The sequence below is a fragment of the Phaethon aethereus genome, assembly GCF_964289735.1.
Source record: "Phaethon aethereus genome assembly, chromosome: 1".
Taxonomy (NCBI): Eukaryota; Metazoa; Chordata; class Aves; order Phaethontiformes; family Phaethontidae; genus Phaethon; species Phaethon aethereus.
The window spans coordinates 54,400,932-54,422,480 of record NC_138575.1 but is presented as its reverse complement, the minus strand read 5'-3'; the positions used below and the strand labels follow the sequence as shown (position 1 = coordinate 54,422,480).

Sequence of the window (21,549 nt, the reverse complement as noted above, 5' to 3'; positions counted from 1 at the left end):
TCCTTTCCTAAATTTGAAGATGGCAGATTCTGTCAAAACCTACTTAAAAACTCTGTCCTCTCTCCTCAGTAAAACCTCTTGCTTCCAAGGTGGCTTATTTTATGTAAGTAGTACTAAATTGTCAAAGCAGATAAATTTAGAGGGCAGTTAAACAAGCTGTAACTCTTTCTTTGAAATTTAAAAATCATTCTGTCTTTTATACCTGAATTGAGTTGATTAATTTACATTTTAAAGAGGGAAGGATGTTGTATTAAGTTTTAATTAGGTAGTACCTCTCAGCTCTGATAATGCAATATATACAATGCCTGTTCTGACTGCATGTGTAGGTTATTTAATTATCATGTTTGTCCAGGTTGGATTTCTCTATTTTATTTCAGTAATACCTAGTTCTTTTAAATTTTGAATCAGTTTGATTTGTCATTAACCGAAATGTAGCTTTAATTTGGCAAAGGCAAAGAAACAAACCATATGAAAGTGTTCAACAGTGTTGATTTGAAGATAATAACATTTTGTTCAGATTTACAGATGCTTTTATGTACCATGCTGTTTTAAGATATACTTTTCTGTAAATACGCCCCTGCATGAAAGTTCAGCTGGGTATTCTTTATTTAGAGGGACCAAATTTCAATTTGCTGTGCAGCAGCAGTGATTTGGATTGGTTGGTTTCTATGTCCCTATATCTGTGCCTGAACTTTTGGCCAGTCACCACGCTTTGGAAAAAAGGCCATAACCAATTTAATTTTTATGTGTCTCTGAAAATTTCTTCAGAGTACTTTTAAACTACAATATTAGACTATTGGCACAAGATTCCAGATACTTTATATATTATCCAGAAATGCTTGAAAAAAATTCAAACATGAGCAGATATTGAATAGACAGATAGATAGATAGATAGATAGATCTATTTGACAATTGTATAGTAAAAGTGTATTTTGCTATTTACCTCACAGAATGTGGATATAGTTATACATCTAATTTCTTTGTGTAACTATTTCCATTGGATATGTAAATACAGTAACTGTAGGCACAAATTACCATAGTTGTCCATTTTATGTGCAATTATCTGATTTTCATACTTAATTGTGGTAACTGTACACAAAATTAGACTGCAATTGCCTGTTCATCTATGCAGTTCTGTCCATGAAATATTAAAAATCTAAAAATTAATTCTAATAAAATATGCTTGTGATTTGTGGGTATACCACTGTACTTAAAAAAAAAAAATGCTTTGCCCAGTCCCATATAAAGGATATGTCAGAATTCACTGGAGCACAAAAACCGTATCACAGGTAGTTGATAGATCATTGCGGTCATGTAGAATTGTGATGGTACATATTTTAACCTGAATCGGTCTATGTAACAGAGAAGGATGACGTGGTGGTCTCAAAATGCACAATGATTCAAATACTTATTAGTCATCAAGCCATGTCTGTCAATGGAAACTTCGCATTTTCTTCCCGGCTCTTCTCCAGCTTCTCTCTTGCAGTTTAGCAGTCTCTGCGATCTTGTGTGGTGTTGCAGACACCCGAGGAGTTTGTCAGCAACATTAAATTATCTGAATGTATTAATCTGTCTCTTCTGTCTCCCAGGTTCATCTAAGTTGTTTTAAATTACAAGATGAGGTGAAAATGACAGCAATGTTGTTAAAACCACAAATCTGAGATTTAAGTTCTTGATTATAGAATTAGAAATGCTATTACCAGAAAGAAAAAAGTCTTCCGCCTTTCCACTTTTCTAGGTATTACTGTGCAATGTGGATTTTCTTACCCTAGCTAGCTTTTGAGTAGGAGGCCAAAACCTCATTTCTCTCATTCTCTCACCCTTTCTTTCTTTCAAAGGACAAATCTTTTTTTATTATTTTCAGTTCTCTGTCCGGAGAACTTTTTGTTTGTTTGTTTCCTTGATAAATACAGCCTACGGATTCAGATTTATCTCTTCTCCTTTCTTAAGAATTATATTTCTACCTTTCTCTAGTATCTTTTCTGAATTTACATTAATTCTTTATTTCTTTATATGACATATTAGCTTATTGGCTTTCTACTTTTACAACATGTTCAAAACTGTCACAATATATTATAAATCATGTATCAGAAGATTCATTCAATGTACATACTTTCAAAATTTATAGTGTCTAGCCTATTTCAGGCTTCATAGAGACTACATAAGATATATTAACAATATAGATGGCATATAGAATTCAGAGAGCTCTATAAATTATTTCTTTCCTCTCTGCCTGAAGTTATTGGTCTGTTTGGGATTGCAAGTATACAGGCAGAACTGGAAGAAAGCAATTCAAGAAGATACTACTTATTCTCAATATTTATTTATTATTAAGATTATTAAATAGTGTTTGGGGAAAGACTTGGGGGACATTGCTTTATAAAGCAAAAACTTACTCAATTCACAACATACAAATACTCATATGCCTTAAAACACACACATGTCCATCTCCCTTGAGCCTTGAGAAGACTAGTTGTTTACATGATACGCTAAGTCTATCTAGTATCTACAGTTGCTATTTCGCTATCTTTCAAGCTTTGATTGTTGTCTTGATAATAACTTTTATAGTGATATATGAAACTAGCTTTGTGCTTGATACATTTTCATTACACAGTTGTTCTCTGTAATTTCACTGCTCTAATAACAAACTGCTATGATTTAAAACCGGTTATACTGAGAAGAGATACTTAAGTCAGAGAATTGATTGATTTCAGAAACAGTTGAATCAAGAAGTATTGCAGATTTTGGCATATCATGAGCAACATATTTTTTGGGGTCATGTTGTTAAAAATGGATTTGGAACAATGTGGACATGCAGCGACCTGATCTGCTTGAGAGCCACAAAGCTGAAATATTCACATCAGGATATGGTTTAGTGGGCTTGGTGGTGTTGGGTTGATGGTTGGACTTGATGATCTTAAAGGTCTTTTCCAACCTTAATGATTCTGTGATTCTGTGATTTTTAGTAAAATTTTAGTGGAGTCATTATGAAGCATTTAACATACATTACCATATATTATCTTGCAAACCCTGCCTGCGTAGTGATCTCACAGAGGCAATTTATACAAGTGGAATAGTTCTATTTCATGATTAAACAAGAATTTTTGAAGCTTTTGTTTTGTTTTGTTTTAACAGAACAATGAAAATGAAACAGCACTGCATTGTGCAGCTCAATATGGTCATTCAGAAGTAGTTGCTGTTCTGTTAGAAGAGCTAACAGACCCTACAATAAGGAACAACAAACTAGAAACACCTCTGGATCTGGCAGCACTTTATGGACGTCTGCGTGTTGTAAAAATGATCATCAAAGCATATCCAAACCTGATGAACTGTAATACAAGAAAACACACCCCTTTGCATCTTGCTGCACGTAATGGCCACAAAGCTGTTGTACAGGTGCTTCTGGAGGCTGGAATGGATGTCAGCTGCCAAGTTAGTGTGTAATTTCTTTCTTCCTGTCTTCCCTTCCTCCTTTCTTGCTTTCTTTCCTTACTTTCCTTTATCATTAGAATATGATTCAAATGAAATCACTTCTTATGTTTTTTCTTTTAAATTCACTTGCATTTACTTTGTTAGAAATGCTGCAAGGTGACATATAACACAGATTTATTTTTAAGACCCAAATTATGTGTTCAAAGGGGTAACTCAAGAAAGATACATGTCTTCAAAGCTGAGTGTATATTTTAATGTTGTCTTGAGACTTGTAGATACACAAATCATTTCACCTGTTCATGTAGGTGTATGCATATATATTTTTTACAACATTGGCTTTGATGATACTAAGCTGACTTGCTAAAGCTATGGCCCTTAATGGTCATAGCAATCTGAAACAATGTTTGACTGAGAACTCATTTGCACAGGGTTATCCCATTCTAAACCCAAAGTTGCTATGTAATAATAATTTTGATTTTCCCCTTTTCTAAGCACTTGTTCTATAAATCTAAAAGAAAATTTTATAGCAAGACACCCTTGCAGCTACTGACTCCAACCTGTTAGCAGATTGGTGCATCTAGTTCTATGCACAGTAAGTTAGAATGGTGTAAAAGGGGTAACTTCAAATAAAAGAGACATAGAGGAGAACAGATACAAGGTACAGCAGCAGTGAATTTTAGGTCCAGTTCTTTGTAGTGGAAAGTGTCCAGCCTTTTAACCAGAGAGGACCTGATTCCGTCACGTGTGAAGCCTTGCCTCAGTCTTATGATTTCTCTTGATTTGACTGGTGGCACTGTATTTGGGTTTAAAGTGTACTTTATCTTCAGATTTAAGGTAGCCTTCTTGCTGTCTGGGTACATATAATATGCTTTGAATTAAAATTGTTGCAGCTTTATATCTATTTTCAGATAAACCAAAGAAACAAACGTTATTGCATCTTTTAGAGTCACATTCAGGCATTCTTTACCAATAGGTGATTTAAAAAACCTTGTGAACTTTGCCTAAATTTTGACTAAGTTTTATAACCATTTTAAGCTTTGGGTGCATTTAGTCAAGCACTTTTGTACACATAATTCCCATTTATACAGAAAGACCTGGATTCCATGCACTTTCGTTATTTCTAGATTCTTCCATCAAGGTCATGGTTTTCAAGTTTTGAGGGAAAGAATGTGAAGTGGGAAAGAAAAGCTAGATTTAAAAAAAAACCACAAAGCAAACCAGAAAATATTAACATATTTTAAGACCGAAAATGGTTATTCTCAAATGCCCTCAAAATGAAAATGTGGTAAAATTGTTTTGCTACTTTTATTAGCTCTAGTACCTTTTGAGTTAGTATTGTTACTTGCTTCAGACTAGTTCAAACTGAAATACTTTTCTTTCCTGTGGTTCGCCTACTTGTGTATTTGCCTACCATTATGCTTCCAATTATTTTGCTTTTGATTTTCTTTACTAGAATGTGATACACTTGCAAAGGTTAATACAAGCAGCAGCTTTGTTTCAGCTGTCCTTTACTATTACTACATCTTCAGTAATTTAGAAAAGTTTAATGCTAAACCAACACATAACAGAACCCTCGCATACATATTTCTGAATGTGTAATTTCTCTTCTATCTCTAGCAAATGAATAAGGAAAAAGTCAGAAAGAAACTGATGCCTGAATTGCTGCTTAAGAAATAGAATAATTGAAGAAAAATAGTCTCTGTCATGGCACCTTACAAACTGATCATTACATGAGGGTTGAATATTACACAACGCTTTTATGAAATATGTTCTTGCTCTTTTGTAATCTATATAATTTTAGCACTACTGTGAATCCTTCTAAGCCATTCCTATCTATAGTTTTTTGCTTCATCTTCAAAAAACATGGTGGCTGCAAATTTTCTACAATCTTCTTTTAAGAAATGAGAGATTCTTTTAGTAATGGTGATCTGTTTGCCACCTACGCTAAAATTCTAGGACTTTTTTTCTTTTTTTTTAATTCTAATTTGTTTTAAGTAATTTATATTCTTGTTTTTCTTAGTTATTCTTAGGCAGGGGGGATTTTTTAATTTAATTTTTTTTTTTTTTTTTGCACTGGGTAATCTTGTTTCTTCCATGTTTGTCCTACTTGCCATAAGGAAATATCATTTATTTATTTTCTCACCAGTACACATATTCTCCATCAATATGTTCCTTTTCATTCAGCATCTTAGCATATTGGCAAGTTGGCTCTGTACATATTGTTAACCTATTACTTCTACAACCTCTGAAAAATCCTTTGTTGATGATTACTGGCAGCTTATTAAACTGATCAGAGCATACAATACCAGCCTGTTACTTAAGACTGAACTCAGCTCTTCTAATATTAATTAAATTACTCTGCATCACAGATTGTGAAAGAACAATATACAAAGTATAATCCCATATGGTAAATAAAATTGTACACATTCATACACGTTAAATAAATTCAGCTTATCAGCAGTAAAGAGCTCCCAGAATGATGAGAGACAATTATAGAAGTAGCCTATCTGCTATCACTCTGTAATTGCAAATATTTTTTTGTTTAAATGGGAAGTTTACTTTAGCCATCTTATGTTTCTCTTCTGTACTCCCTGAGAACTTTTAATTGTAGCAAATATTTCAACTAACAATAGACAGCATTTAATTTTTGATTGAATTAATCACACATTTTATTCATTTCCCAGGTCTATCCAATATCCTTCAATCTGAAATTATTTAGAAGTGGGCAATACAAATCTGCTTCATCTCTTTATGCTTTGAAGTTTTCATTTAAATTGAAACATATGAAAAATACACAGGTTTTGGGTGAGTGATAGATTTTGGGCCCTCAGTAAAATAAGATACTGCACAGTTCAGTGTGTTTCATGTAAACAGTAATTTTATAGTTGTAAATACCTTTAAAACCTGGCCCCCTCTGCCTATCCAACTTTTATCTATCCCTATTTGCCTTCCCTGTCTGTTCCAGTGACGATGGCAATTTCCATTGCTTATCACTGTAGTTCTTCTGCAAAGAGCTATGCCCCTTCCCTTTTGCTGTCACTATGTGTGGAGGATATTCCGTGAATCAATTTGCAAAGCTACCATTCTGTCCTTCAGATTATGTCTGAAATCCGTATCAAAACTATAGTAAACTGCCTATGAATAAGGACTAGATAAGTGACCTAATTACAAGCTCTTGTGTATTTACATGGTTAAAAAAATCTCTAATTAGTGAAACCCTTGATGCTTTTATGTGAGCCTGCAAATTGTACACCAAGTTGATTTGTGTATCCTGGTTTTCCTACTGACAATGTCCTTCTATCCTTGCTTGCTTTGTGTGTCCGGCTATTACATTGTACTGTACTCTAGCTGTAGGCTACTTGGGGCAGGGACTGCTTTATTATATACTTATCATGATTTGTACTATAGTTCTCTATATTTGATATACAGAAAACATGTCAGGGAATCAATATATAATCCATTGATGCAAACTCTAGCAGTCTTTAGGTCACTGTGTTCATGAAAAAATACCAGCATTTTTTTCATAAAAAATCACTGTAGAAGAATTTCCAAATATAATGGTAGTGTTCACTTTGCCAGGAAAATATGATCCAAGGCAATGAAAACTTCAGGAAGTAAAGCAGTGACTATTGTCTACAAATCAAAGGCTGCTTGCTGTAGTATAGACGAGAATATATTACTGCACAGATACACCATTATAAGTGAAAAAGATCTACCTAAAAACTCTAACACATCTTAAATAATATATAGAAAGTATTTGAAACGACATTTTTTTTTAATCTTTGCAATTTCTGTAACATGCTCTATTGCACCAGAAAAAAAATCCCCAACATTATTTCTATCTTCAAGTAGTAGTCCACATGCACATTTACAATGAGATATATAATCTACTCAGCCAGTCCTCCGAGAAACTCTTGGCCCTGTTCATCCTGAGGCTCAGCATTTTCCCTATGTTAAAATAGAGATTGGTAACTGAACTCTCTGGTAACAAGGACATTTCTGCCTTCTGGACAGTTTTTGGGTCAAGAGATCTGATTCACTCGTTAGTTATTCACTATTACCATGAAATCCTGCCTAGAGCTTTTAAGATTTACGTCAGCATTCATCTTTGTGGCATCTCATGCACGATTACACATCTGCATCTTACAAGTGTGCTTTCAATCTCCATATTCCCAGGCTGATTTTCTTTCAGTTTTGTGGCAATATTTCCCCTCTCGCTCAGAAAAATCAGCTATATTTTGGATAGATCAGTGTCCACAATTTAGTATCCCTTTCAAATTCCTCATATAAACAGACTGTTTGTAATATATACCTCATTTCTGGGATATGGTATCTGTTAGCATTGTCTGGTACCTTGGAGTTTTAAAGCAAAGACTGCCTCAGAATTCAGGGCAATGCAGAATGCCTGTAAAGCACTTCAGGGTCATGTTCAGGTATGACAGGAAATATCACGGTAGAACAGACCAAGAAGTGAGAAAGTATAAAATTAAAAACCTGGCATTTGGCTTTGGATTCCTCTCCCAACATTACAAATTATGTATGAAGGTGGCTTAAGTTTCTTTACTCCCTTTATGCATAGCAGAGCTTTGGTTCATTGTTACAGAACTATCTTCTGCCTCTCAAGTTGCCCCCAGATAGATTTGTTTGCCTTAGACATCTACAGGAAATTTCCTCTTCTCGTGTTAGTGTTCATTCCATTTCTTATGAGATTCATGCTTTCATCAAAGAGAATATTACTTGCCTTTCCTCCCGCAAGGAATCTTGATCAATAGAAAGGACTGCAGCCAGTTCTGACAATTATCATACCAGGGTCTTTTCCACCCCTTAACTGAGGAGTCTGGGGGTAGATCCTCTTCCTTGTCTTCAAAGCTGTTGATTCACCATGCCGAATATTAATCTTTCTCAGTCTCAGATCACACCACAGCAATGGATTCTAGATAGCTCTTGTCACTAAAGTATGTCCATTTTTTCCATTAAAAAAGGTTTGTTATTAATATTAATACAGAATGATCTCTACACTTTTAGTCAAGGTGCAGCTGGTTCCCATCTCTGCAATTCATCCTCAGTAGAACTAAAATTTAGTGCTCAGGCCTCCTATAACATTTGAACATCTGTGGATTTCGTTGTTGGTGTATACATCACTAATTATTATCCCTGGCAGAATCACAGCATGGTTGAATTTGGAAGGGAACTCTGCAGGTCATCTGGTCCAACCCTCCTGGTCAAGCAGCGTCACCTGGAACAGGTTGTCCGGGTTGCCCAAGACTGTGTCCAGACAGCTTTTGAATACCTCCAAGGACTGAGACTCTACAACCTTCTTGGGCAACCTATACCAGGGCTCAGTCACCTGCACAGCAAAAAATGTTTCCTTGTGTTCAAAGAGAACCTCCTGTGTTTCAGGTTTTCCCCATTACTTCTTCTGTCACTAGGCACCACTGAGCCTGGCTCAGTCTTCCTTACACCCTTCCTTCAGATATTTGTACACATTGATGAGATCTCCCGTGAACCTTCTTTTGTTTAGGCTAAGCAGTCCCAACTCTCTCAGCCTTTCCTCATAGGAGAGATGCTCTCCATAGAGAGATCTCCAGTAGCTCCGTATCTGTCTTGTGGGAATATCTCTCCATATCTATCTATGGGGAGCCCAGAACTGAACAGAGTACTCCAGGTGTGGCCTCACCAGTAGTGAATAGAAGGGAAGGTCACCTCCCTCAGCCTGTGGGTAACACTCCTACTGCAGCCCAGGATACCTTTAGCTTTTTTGCTGCAAGGACACATTGCTGGCACATGTTGAAATACAATGGAATATGTTCAACTGTAGTGAATACGTTCAAATGTGAGAGAGACATTCCTCTTTTCTCAAAACAGTGAGTGATCAATTGTGATAGAGCCCCCGTTTTGGCGCTCTTCTCTGGCAGGTTACCGTGTCAAACTTCTCCCCATTGTGGCCTTTGAATTTCACCACATGTCTTTACAAAGTCAAATATTTTGAAAGTCAAAGCTGTACTTCACATCCTTGATGACAGGGAACTCTGTGTTTATAGTACCAGGTCCTCCCAATAGTCTTGAGTTTTATTCATGTCAGTAAGTGACCAATCCAAAGGAAATGTCACATCCACACAAATACCAAATAGGATAATAGGCTGTATCAAAGCCTTTTCAAGATTGCTGATGTCAAGCCTTTTTCAGTAATCAGACCTGTAGCTATCAGTGACTTTTCTGAGAACTGTTTTCATTCCCAGAATTTTCTGAGCTGCATCTTGAGCTCTGTGTGTACCTTTGTGGTTGCACTATGTCAATGCAGAGTTATCCAGTGTTAAAGGCAATTGCAGTTACTGGAAAACTCCTGTAGATATTGTCTGAATGAAGGATTCTGAAACCATCTCTAATCTGAATATTTAGTTTTCTTGTTCAGGATAAGTCTGTGAACGTTCATCTGGATTGCTTCTGAAACTGGAAGGATTAGAGGTTGTTTTGACATATGTATTTCACATGTATATTCTCTTACTGACTTCCATTATACTGTTAGTATACCTGATGTGCTGGATGTAAATGACTTTGGGCATGCACTACTTTATACGTCTATGTACTAAGTATGAAGAAAGATAAAAAATAAGTGTTCCTATCATAGACATAACAAAGAGTTTTCAGGCCTAATTGGTAGGACATATGTACATTTACTGTGTGCTCACATCCCATCTCAGGATCTCCCATTACTTCTAAATATCCTGTCATTGCATTGCTGTAGCACTGGTGCATTCTGATACAACTAATAAATAATGAATCACTATTTTATTTCAGAGTTAATTTTTTTGTATGTGTCTTTAAAGTCTTTCCACCACAGCAAGCATGACAATAGTGCATTTGGATAAAATATAGAAAAAACAAATTCAAGTGGTAAAACCTTTAACATTTGCTGACAAATAAAAAACACTCAAAATCTAATTTACTATCAAAAATAAGGAGTTGAGCCAGAGATTCAGTGAGATTTAGTAGTGCTTTAGCTAGTGTTAATGTATTGTATGGAAAGGCATTCTGTTCAGATTTTTGACTAAGTCAACAGTATAAAATACTAATAAAAGTAGCTTTTTAAGAGAGGTAGTTTGTTTTTCAGTACTGTAAATTTTATTTGAGCTAAAGTCTGTTCACAAAGAATTTTGTGTCTCAGAAATCTGCAAAATCAGGTTCACAGACATCTAAGGTAGAATTTAAATGATCTAAACATAGGCATTTAATGCTGTTGGAGGTGCCTTAGGGTATCCAAGACATCTGTATGGGACAGATATGATGCAAATCAAATGTGAGCATCAACTGGAAGATCAGCTGGAGGCCAGGTGTGATATCCTAGGGCATCTCTCACTGCGCAACTGAATTGACCTTCTAGGGTGTGATCCAGTTTCAGATTAAAACACCTAAGTGTATATGTCCACATGTAAACTGGCTGAGTCTGCTGAATAGCTATGTTCCACTGACGGTATTGACCAGATTTTCACTGCCTATAATAGGAGTTCAGAAATTTTATACAAATGCAGACTTGTTAATTGGGAGTTGTATTGCATCCCTTTTATATTTTCTTATATAGTTATTAATTTTTTAGTAGAACTGACAGTATTTATGTTGCTATCTTGAATAATAATAATAAAAAATGTAGTATTTGTTCTTGCCCATTCAATATTTTTATGTGTAGATAAAATAAAAGGGGAAAAAGAAATAATTCTTTTTTAAATGCATTTTTTTCTATAGGATTCATTGGTATTTCAATTTGCATTTTAAATGTCACACTATTTTTTTTTCTAGACAGAGAAAGGGAGCGCACTACATGAAGCAGCCCTATTTGGAAAGGTGGAGGTAGTACGCATTTTGCTTGAAACAGGTAAATCTTATTTACAGGAAACACTGGACCAATATCCTTAATATTCCTAATCTGGTGTATGCCTTCTCAAGTTTTGGTTATAAAAATCACAGTTATCTTTCTCAGTCTTTGCAAATCTAATCACATGTACCTCTCCTTAAAACAATGTTCTTTTAGAATAAGAAATTACTATACACAGAGAACAAAAGAAATGTTTTCACTAAGACTCAGAAATTCCACGTATGACTCAGTGTATACCACTGTATTCTGAGAATAAATATATTCTGAGAACAAAATGACTACATAAAATTTTGTTATTCACTCTGAAAGATAGCCAAGAATATTCTTTGATCTAGAGGCCAGAAGACTCATGTTCACATCTATTTCCTTCATTTAGCGCTTCCTAACAAACACACCATCCTGCTTTCTCCTTCATTTCATGGATAAGGTCTGAGTGCCTGTGAAGAACGAGGAAGGCACTGTGTCTGCAAGAATTGCATTTGTCCTAAAAGGACAGGGCTATAGAGTCCCAACAGACCCATTACTACATAGTAAGAGTTTCAGAATTGTTGCAGGTAAAATGCTCATCTAAACAACTGTCTTAGGTAAATGAGAAGACCAATGAAAATGAAAATATCTAGAAATTACTTCTCTGAGAAAAGTGAATTTCCATTACACTGAAGGATCTCTTTGATCTTTATTATCAGTTCTTGTGGGGTTTGCTATTGCAAAAGAAGGTATGTCCTACTCACAGATCCTCATCTGAATCTCAGCTAGTGCATACTTGATCTGAGATCTGTTTTCAGAAAAAAATTCCTTCCAAGATGCTTTCCTGTTGGATGAATAAGAAAGAGGCAGAAAGGGATCTTACCTGCCCTCAAAAAGGCAGGGCCTTTTTATATTAAGTCACCTAAAAGAGGAAGGTCTGGAGAACGTCACACAAACATAGGAAGCCCTTAGACCACAGATAAAGAATACCTCTTATAGATTAGTACTCATTAAAGCCTCTGCCAGAGTACAATTGTACAAGACAGTGGAGTATAATCTTCACTATGAACTCCTTCAACCCCAAATGATCTGCACTTCAGCAACACTCCCCACCTTCTGCCTTTTTAATCTAACAATCCCCTTCTCTCTAGTTCTGCTTCAAAAAAAGACTCAGATGATGTTGTAAGTAGCTACTGCAAAGGAAGGGTGTAAGTTGGTGTCTCTGGCCTCTGAAAATCAGCTGCCACTGCTTATTAGCCCAGCAATATTTTGGCTTTGTTTTCAGTGTGAAAACAAGTATCTCTTTCTCACAAAACAAATTACAAAGTTCTCCATCCAGTCACGAAAGTACAAGAACTGCAACCTTTTCTGGTGAGTAGACAAATCCTTCCATGCTTCCAGAATGTCCTTATAAACACTGCTTCCTCTGATTTCCTCTATTCAGCATCCCAGGAAGAATCTCATTCTGTTTGTTAGGATTTTTCATGCCTTTACTTTTTATGAAAGTACATCTAAACTAAAAAATAATTTCAGTCTTCTTCCATAAGGTAAACATTTCCAAAGTAGCCCCTACAAGGCAAAGGTAGAGAGTCATGCAGTATCAGTTCCCTGAGACCTATCCAGGATAAACCTTGAAGTTATTTATGGTTACGTTCGCAGTTCGAACCAAAAAATTACTTTGTCAACAGTCTGAACAGCCTGTGAGGAAATGCTCTGGCTGTTCACAGAGCCCTTATACTACATACAGGCATTTCAGTCTACTGCGAGCATGAATTTCAAACATGTTGCCATGAGGTTCAAAACTTTTAAGGTTGATAACTTTTTCAGTGTTGCTCCCAAAACACATACTGGTACTACGGACTAGAAAATCTCCAATGAATTGGAGCAGTTTGGGGAGAATTAGAACCCGGGAATGTAAGAAAAACATTCAGAGAAGTTCTTGATTTTATAAAATATTATTTTCAAGAGGGATGTTCCTTAGGAACAGTCTGTTAAAATAATCCCAAGTTTGGTTTAAGAAGCTTACTTTATGTCTCCATGAGTTACAGAAACATAAAAACAATCCATGTCAGCATGTGAATTTTAGGCTACTCAAGCTTAAACAGAAATGGATGCTGTACTTCAACTGTAACACAGCTGTTAATCTGCTACAGTTGTGAAACCGCTTGCATTAAATTTTTCCAGATAATTGAGCCTGATATACTACATTTATAAACCAAAATACTTGGGCTTAAAAATTCCACCACAGATCATTTTCTTTTTCAGGAATTGATACCAACATAAAGGACAGTTTGGGTAGAACGGTTTTAGATATTCTTAAAGAACACCCATCTCAGCAGTCACTCCAAATTGCAGCTCTACTTCAAGGTAAGTCATATTCAGTTATACATTTGTTAGAGACAGATCAGAATAGTACGGAGGAATGTTAAGATATGTAGTAATATTTAGTCTTTCAATATTTCATTACACAAAAGTGTGGCCTTTGAATGAAAAATACAAAATTCTTGTTTGCTAGATACACAATAATAAGTCATGGAATATCTGAATTTCAGAGCAAACCCTTTGTTTTTTTCAGACAATAGACATTAGTATGGTCTGTCACTTCTAGTTACTCTTTGTACATTCTTCATTACAAAATGACATATTGTAATATTTCACTGCAGTTCCATTAAATTGTGATGGTAAACTACAATTGAAATGCTTGATTCATTCATAAATAACAACTATGACTGAAAGATGATTACAAATTTTCAAAACATTTCATTACATTTTTTTCATTTTCCTTAAATTAAAAAAAATATTTAAACCAGGCAGTAACTCTTGTCATTATAGCAGAAATAATATGATTTTTTTGTGCATACATTTGTTCTCATTCCTCATCTTACTTTCATGGTGTAAGACTGATGGAACTCCATTGTTTACTCCATTTTTTTACTCTAGAAGATGGCAGTAAAGTGATGAAACATGAGCTAGTATGTAACTCAGTCTTAAACATCATTCCTTCTCTTCTTCGGAATGTGTTCCCTGCATTTTCAGATTAGTCTTTCATTAAGTGTGTTTGACAGAGAAGATCCCTGCAGGTATCATTGCTGCATCTCCACCTGTATTGATTATTCCCATCTTTAAATAAGCCATTTTAACCAGTTCAGTGTTGGTTCTTCATGTGAACTAACTCATGCTTTCAGTCTCCTGCATAACTGTATTTCGTAAGAATATTTCCTTGAGAAAATGAGGTCATGTAGCCACACCATCTCCTTCAGGTTTTCTTTTCTGAATAACTTCCAAACTTGTTAGCCAGCTTCAGTAAAGTTTTCCAGTGAGATGATGGACCAAAGATACAAAGCTCCTGTAAGTATAATGAAAATTTTGCAGGCTGGAGAAGAGGTATTCTCTTAAGGAGTAGATTCATGTTACAGCTGAACTGAATTAACAGCTTGCTGGTTTCCCTCTCTCCCTCCTTCCTATTTTCTTTTTCCCTTTCCTCCATACCCTCCCTTCCTTCTCCCCTAATTCCAGCTACACAGTTCCGTTCCATATTCCCTGCTTACAGGAGATTGCAAAGTGATCTGCTTCAGTTCATGAACCAGTAAAATATAAAATATATGATTTATTATATTACCTATATTTAATAATATGTAACAATAATAAAAATAAGAATATAATTATATAAATATACATTTGTTTCTTTTTATGAACTTGCCACCTGTATGATTGAGGTCCCAGATAACTGGCAGAAATGTGCATCAAAAAGTGGGGAGGAAGATATGGGTGAGGGAAGAAGGACTGTCCCCCGACAGCAGAAGGGAGTTCCTAATTTGACTCAGACCATATGGTGAAACTTCAGCCTTTATGTCCTCACTGGGCTGCAGCGTGAACATACCACTATGTAGAGGAAAAGAGGGTTACTGTCATACTGAAACTTCTTCAGTGGCAGGAAAAGGATCAGTCAGCTTCCACTTTCTTTGACATCCAAATCAATCATCCTTCAGATATTAATCTAAGATTCACTATAATGTCCCATCACCACCTAAACTGATTTTCATTTTAGTATCTCTGCATTGTTCCATTTTCTCCTTAGTGTGATAACCTTGCAGTCTCAACCCCACTGATAAGCAAAGTTTCTTCAAAGTACCCTTGCTCTATGAAAAATAGAGCACCCAAACCCCTCTCAAGGGTTTGTCGTGTTGATGCATCAGTATCTGCCCTTAGTTTTTACCACAAAAAAGAAATACGACAATTTCAAAGCTTTTTGGTGCTTTGACATGCAATCTTTTTCACATGTGTGCCTTGAAAATATAAAGACTGCTTGGTAGTTTCAGCTCATATTAGTATGACGAAACTGTGCTTGTAACTAGCAGCAGTTTATTTTTGCTCCATCTGCCTTATAGTCAGAAGTGACAAAAAATGTTTACAAAGATGTCATTCTGAGTCTTAAGAAAACCTGAGGAGCCCCTTCAGAACTCCTTGTGGAACCCACTGAGATTCTTTTTCATCAGCAAGGGGTTCACTGAAGCTTTAACCATCAATGATAAAATTTGAACGGTGATCCGAAGTTGAAAAATAACATCAGGAGTGGCAGGATTCAGTGCCAGCACTGCTGATGACACAGTAGACCCACCCTCCTCTAAAAAGCCAGTTGAGTGTACTCTTGACTGGAGTGTGGGCTTTTATCCTGTTGTAGCTGAAAAGTCAGTGAGGCACTGGGATTTTGGGAAACCTGAATGCACTGTAATTGAGTTTGACTTCAGTGGGTATAGGGGCTTCCAAATACATTCCTGCTAAAGCTCCCGCCTTCAGATGATTGTCTAGAGAAACTAACGTGTCTCCTACATGTAGCCTTATCGGAAAAAAGAAATTAAATTAATGGTGTCAGACAATGACTGACCAGATTTTGTAAGTTCCTAACTTTTCTTTATGCAGACACAATGGCATTGAACTGATTCTTTCACCTTGTTGCCAGGATAAAGTAAGATTTTATCACCTAGCATTCTCACTAATTTTTACTATTTCCCCTTTGCATTGTTATGAGTGTTACTGTACAGTTTACAGTATGAACATAGCATAATATTTATCCCTGCCACAAGGTATTATCTTTCAAAATTTAAAACAAAGGCTGAAAGGTGCATATAAACAGACTGACAAAAATGGACAAGGAAATAATGTGACTGGTATTACTGCTAGGCCTGGTAGGTAGAGTTCTGTCCTATATGCAGAGGGGTAAGAGAATTGTAAGAAAAGTTTTGAAAGAAAATTAGTCAGTTTTGAGGATATTTATGAGATATTTCTTTGAAAGAGAAGAAAGTAATTTATGTCTTTAGAAGCAGTTCATGGAGACAGTAATACTAAATCCGTTCAGCTGATACTAAAACCTACAGGACTGGTAGCCTCCTGTGAATGAGGCCCCCAAGCATTTAAGAATCATGGATAGAAGTTTCTATTGGTGTTCTCTCTCTTTTTTTTAAGAATATTTACAAAACTACTTTTTACAGATTATAGAAAGAAACAAAACCTCTTGCCAGTGAGGTTTAAGAAGTGATCCTAGTGTTTTTGCGATCTTTACATCTTTTCTGACTATCCTGAGAAAATAGTAATTTAAGTTTCTGCAATTTTTTTGGTGTGTTTGCTAAGTCTGCTGGTTTTTTGGAGGTTTTGGCACATTATCTGATAGAAGGAAAATAAATAACAAAATCACTTTTAAGGAGCAACTTAAAAAAGGCTGAGTAAACTATACACCACCTGAATGTTTTTTTACTGCCTGTTAATTATAGATGGAATTATTAGAAATGACAGTTCAAGTTTTAATTCTTTGTCTTTCATATATGTCTCATAATTTTCTGTGTCTTGCTCAGGTCTGAGTTGCATTGAACTCAGTTAAAAATACTTATTCCAGTTTAGGTTCCTTATCTGGTAATGAAGAAATAGCTGTTTAGGCATTATGTACTCAAAGAGCAGAGAATTGGAATACTGTGCCAAGTAAGGCCGGTCTACTGGATGCATTTCATGGATGTAGTGAAACAACAGTATTCCGTGCCGAAGCAGTTAACAGTATTGGCACTTAGGGCTTTATAATTAGGCATTGAAGATAAAAGGGATGTTGCCAAGGCTAGTAGGCCTAAAATTAAACCGACCAGCTGTGTTTTAGTTTTAGCACATGTGAATGTGATGCAGGTGCATACTATAACGATCTTTCGGCTCTTTCTCTACATCCCACTATGCTATCTGTTAGAATCTTGCTCTTTTACTATTTCTGGAAGCAGAATTCTTGTTATTATGAAAAAAAGGAGATAGTAGATAAACAGATGAAAAATGACACGAGACCCAGGAAGGCACAATAAACTCTGCTGCATAGACAGTGTGGCAGGAGATGTAATGGAAAGCTGTTTCCTCTCTCTTCTGCTGAAGCTGCTTAGGAACCTAGCATTGTCTGTCCATGTTACCAAATCATTCATAAATGGAAAATGCATAAGCAGCTTCAGAACCAGGACTCCTTTCTTCTCCCCTCTGCTTAAATAGCTTTGGTGTCATTAGCACAGGCTTTCTTTTGTGTATTCTCACTCTCTTTCTCTTCCTCTTTCTGTGGACAAGTAGATCTTCCATTCCCTTGAGTGCAGGAGGACGAGCCTCACTGGAAGGATGGAATAGGTTTCCAGTCAAAGATTTAATTACAGCTGTGTGGGATAAAAAGAACTGGGATCTCAATCCCCGTTTGTTGTTTTTTTGAGGGGGACTTCTCAGCCTTTTATAGGCTATTATGCAAAAGCTGTGGAGTATTAACTATGTTTATGAATTAATTTAACTGCTGTTGTTTTGGGGTCTGAAAGTTTAGCTGCACCCTTACCTATCTCAGGATCATAGCAATACCTGAGTGTTTGTTTCTGCTTATCTTCCCTGAACACATGCACATCCTTATGTGCCTATAACTTAAACATCTACTGATTTCAGGTTTCTCTGGGATTAAGTTAAACTTCAGTCATTCAGAATTGTGCTCTGAAATTTAAGAGACTGAAGTCAGCCAGCCTCCATCTCAGCTCAAGTCTGTCACCTCAGCACACCTGAAGGTAAAAGTTACCAGTCAGTTTTCTGCAACTGGCTGTAAAGAGAAGAGGAATTGGGTCATGAAGCCTCAGGTGGGTTCCTTCCCAGGGCAGCAAGTGAGCTGTTTTGGGAGGAGCTTTTAGAGAGCTCATGGGCTGGGACAGGATTTGATGGAGGTGGAGGATCCTCAGACAGATGCTGCGGGAGCCCTGGGGAGGGCAAAGGGTGCTCTGGAGATTTCTGCCTTTCAGGAAGGCATGGAGTGAAGGAGGAGTAAGGGTTTCCCTGCTGGGCCATGGCGGGGAGTGATTTCTAAACCAGTTTTATTCCTCTAATCTACTTATTTGGAGAGTCTTCTGTTTGAGAAGGTGATTGTTTAGGTTTTTGTTGTTATTAAACTTGGCTTTTTTAGAGTTTAAAAAGCTTTTTGGTCTCTTTATGGGAAGTCACTCTAGGGAGGAACTCTATGTTAGTCCAGCCCATGGCATGGCCAAAGTAGGCTGTCAAAACAAAAGGGAAAGGAGCTCATACTTCATTTAAAAAAAAAAAAGAAATTGTGGATTTTTTGGGGTTTTTTTTTTCATTAAAAGGAAAAGTAAAAAGTTCTCTGAGGCTAATGTAGCCATTACTCTAAAAGCCAAGGTTTATAAACAAAGCAAAAATCTTGACCCTCTCACCTCACTGAGGAATTAGGACCTAGAGAAGCTGAAGTTAAAGCAAGCTGTGCTCTAGGAGCCTGAGTTTTTACTGCTCCAGGAAGTTCATCAGCAGCTCCAGCAGAGCTGGGCCATGTTCTCTTCATGGTTGACCTTCCTGGCTCTGGCTGCTCTGCAGAGCCAGCTGTGTTTCGCTGCTTACATGTTAACGCTTTCCCTTCTTCCTGGCTTTGGCCTAACTGGTGTTACAGAAACTAAGAAAGCTGGAGTTCCAGCTCTTTGAACTCTCCAGTGCTGCTTGCCTTCTTGGGTTCATATTCCCCACTGCTCTTATTTCCACTGCTGTGTGACCACTTTTACGCTATTACCTTTTGTGCACGTGGCCCTACTTAGATTGAGTGGGGCTATGTTAAAATCAGGTAACTGTCGAAAAGGACGCTACTAAGCATACAAAGGTTTTGAGATTCTTAGTATTGATCCTCACTGAACTGTAACTTGCTGTTTGAGTCAACAGAAGTAAAATACTCCATTCTTCTCAAAGCACTAGGGTGGGGAAACATCTCTGAGGTGCGTATTAACATATGCCTCCTTCACCGCTTTCGTGCTAGTCATGAAGGCTGTCTTTGAAACATGGATCAGGATGGCAGTAAGCTGGTGAAAGAAGCACTGTGAATCTGACAGGTCGTGTCCCAAACAGCCTTTACTCTCTGCTATGGTAAGGACGATAGGCTTTTCTCTTAAACTCTGTGAGACCACAGCTGGGGAAACTGTTCTGGTCATTAAGTGGTATAATTGACTGAGCTTGGCTTTGTTCTGAATTATCTTTCTTTTTTTGAGGAAAATGATAGAATCCAGAGCAGTCTTTCAAGTACACCGTAATCAGAGCAGGTGATGGTAACAGTATTCTCTTTATCAAGAAGTTTGGGCAGGCTTTGAAGGTGAATTTCTAGCCAGTTGCAGGTGAATAGAATTCGATTGCTGGTGAAAGCATCCACTGCTTGTGTGCACTTTGTCTTTGGTTCTTGACATAGATCGCCTCTTTCTTTGATAATATTATGGGTAAGTATACATTTACCTAGACTATAAGCCTCTCACAACAGAGTCCATGTCTTTATTTGTCTCATACATATCCCGTAGAATTTTCAACAGTATAAAACCAAGTTAGGAGTAGAAGTCCAAAGATTTAACAGTTGCACTTTTACAAGGATGGTGTACTTTTGGCCCATTCTAAACCTCTACACCACACTTTGCGCTGGTCCTTTTGTAGAGGTTTTCTGGAAGGAACTCTGCAGTTTTTAAAGTAAATATTCATGAGACTTACATTGAACTTGGGAATTCCTCCTCAGAACTAGCCTTCAGCAGGTAAGTGCATTGGTCTGAAAGTGGGGCCTGACAAAGAATAAAGTATTATTTTAAAACCACAGTCTTATATGAATATTGGGCAGCAAGGTTAAAGTCCTTCACAGTCTCCCCTGCATTTTCTTTCCTAATAATATCTGTATTGATCCAATAATTTTAACACTCCCACCTGGTAAAACCTCATATTAGGTTGGCTTTTGGACAGTTGTGCAATTATCAAGCAAATATTTTCATGCTTGAATTCCTTCTTTCCTTTTATTTTTCTTAAAAAAAAGGTCTAGCTTCCTTTTTTTCTCTTGCATCTTGCACATTAACTTGACAAATAGTATCGCTGACAGAGCTGGAAAACATTCCAGAGCATTTTGTCATGCTGCTGGTTTTCTCATGGTCTCTTACAGCTCATCTTTGCTGCTTTGCTTTCAGCGGTACATAAAAACAGACAAGTGCCCATTTTTGTATGAAGAAATGTGTGACAGATTATCTAGGGGACCATTGCCAGCCATCAAACTTAAGATATGACATTTTCAAATTATACATTTGTTTAAAATAAACCAAAAACCTGCAAAGAATTCTGAAACTACATGCTATTCTCTGCCATTTCCAATTTAATTTTCTCAGATATCTATTTTATCACAGATTGTATTTGGGGTTTGGGATTTGTTATTTAATCAGGAATAACAGCAAGGTAAACAAGTGCGTTGTAGACTGTAGAAATTAAATCAGGGAGATTTCACTTCCCAGAAACTCTTTAGTCCTTCAGTGTGAGATTGATGAAAGCAGTTATTGTAGTTTGCTTTTGTGTGTATGTATGTATGTACTGTTGTGGTTACTATCTGGTATCAAAAAGAACTTGTTGAAGCAACTTCAGGAAAATCAGGAAAATGCAGATACAGAATAACTACCTGAACTGAGAACAAGTCACTCCTCTACTGGAAAAAAAGCACCACTATTGCATAAATTAATTTCTTAAGTATTATTTAATATTTGTCCTACAATAACATTCATTAAGGTCTTGGTGTTCCGTTGAGCCAGCCTGTATACAAAAGCACATGAAAATAATGTATACATTTACACAAAAATAATAGTAATGAAATTGCAGTTTAGCACATTCCTCATTCCACATTTTTCTGTTTTTATAAACATCATCATAAAGGTGGGACAAGGGAATTTTTGAGGAAGAAAAGCACAAAATTTTTAGAACACTGCTTTTTAGACTGCTAGTTTTAACTA

At 36.5% G+C, this 21,549-nt stretch overlaps 1 protein-coding gene across 4 annotated transcripts in view; it reads left to right on the top strand.

Annotated features, from left to right (window-relative positions):
- Positions 1-21,549, top strand: part of ANKS1B (ankyrin repeat and sterile alpha motif domain containing 1B) — a gene marked incomplete at both ends in the record, with an annotated part of 473,260 nt that overhangs the window by 70,736 nt on the left and 380,975 nt on the right. For all 4 annotated transcript variants that reach the window (XM_082013919.1, XM_082013918.1, XM_082013917.1 and 1 more), the window contains 3 exons: positions 3,136-3,432; positions 11,227-11,302; positions 13,535-13,636. In XM_082013919.1, coding sequence (XP_081870045.1) covers positions 3,136-3,432; positions 11,227-11,302; positions 13,535-13,636 — 475 coding nt within the window. The remainder of the gene's footprint in view (positions 1-3,135; positions 3,433-11,226; positions 11,303-13,534; positions 13,637-21,549) is intronic.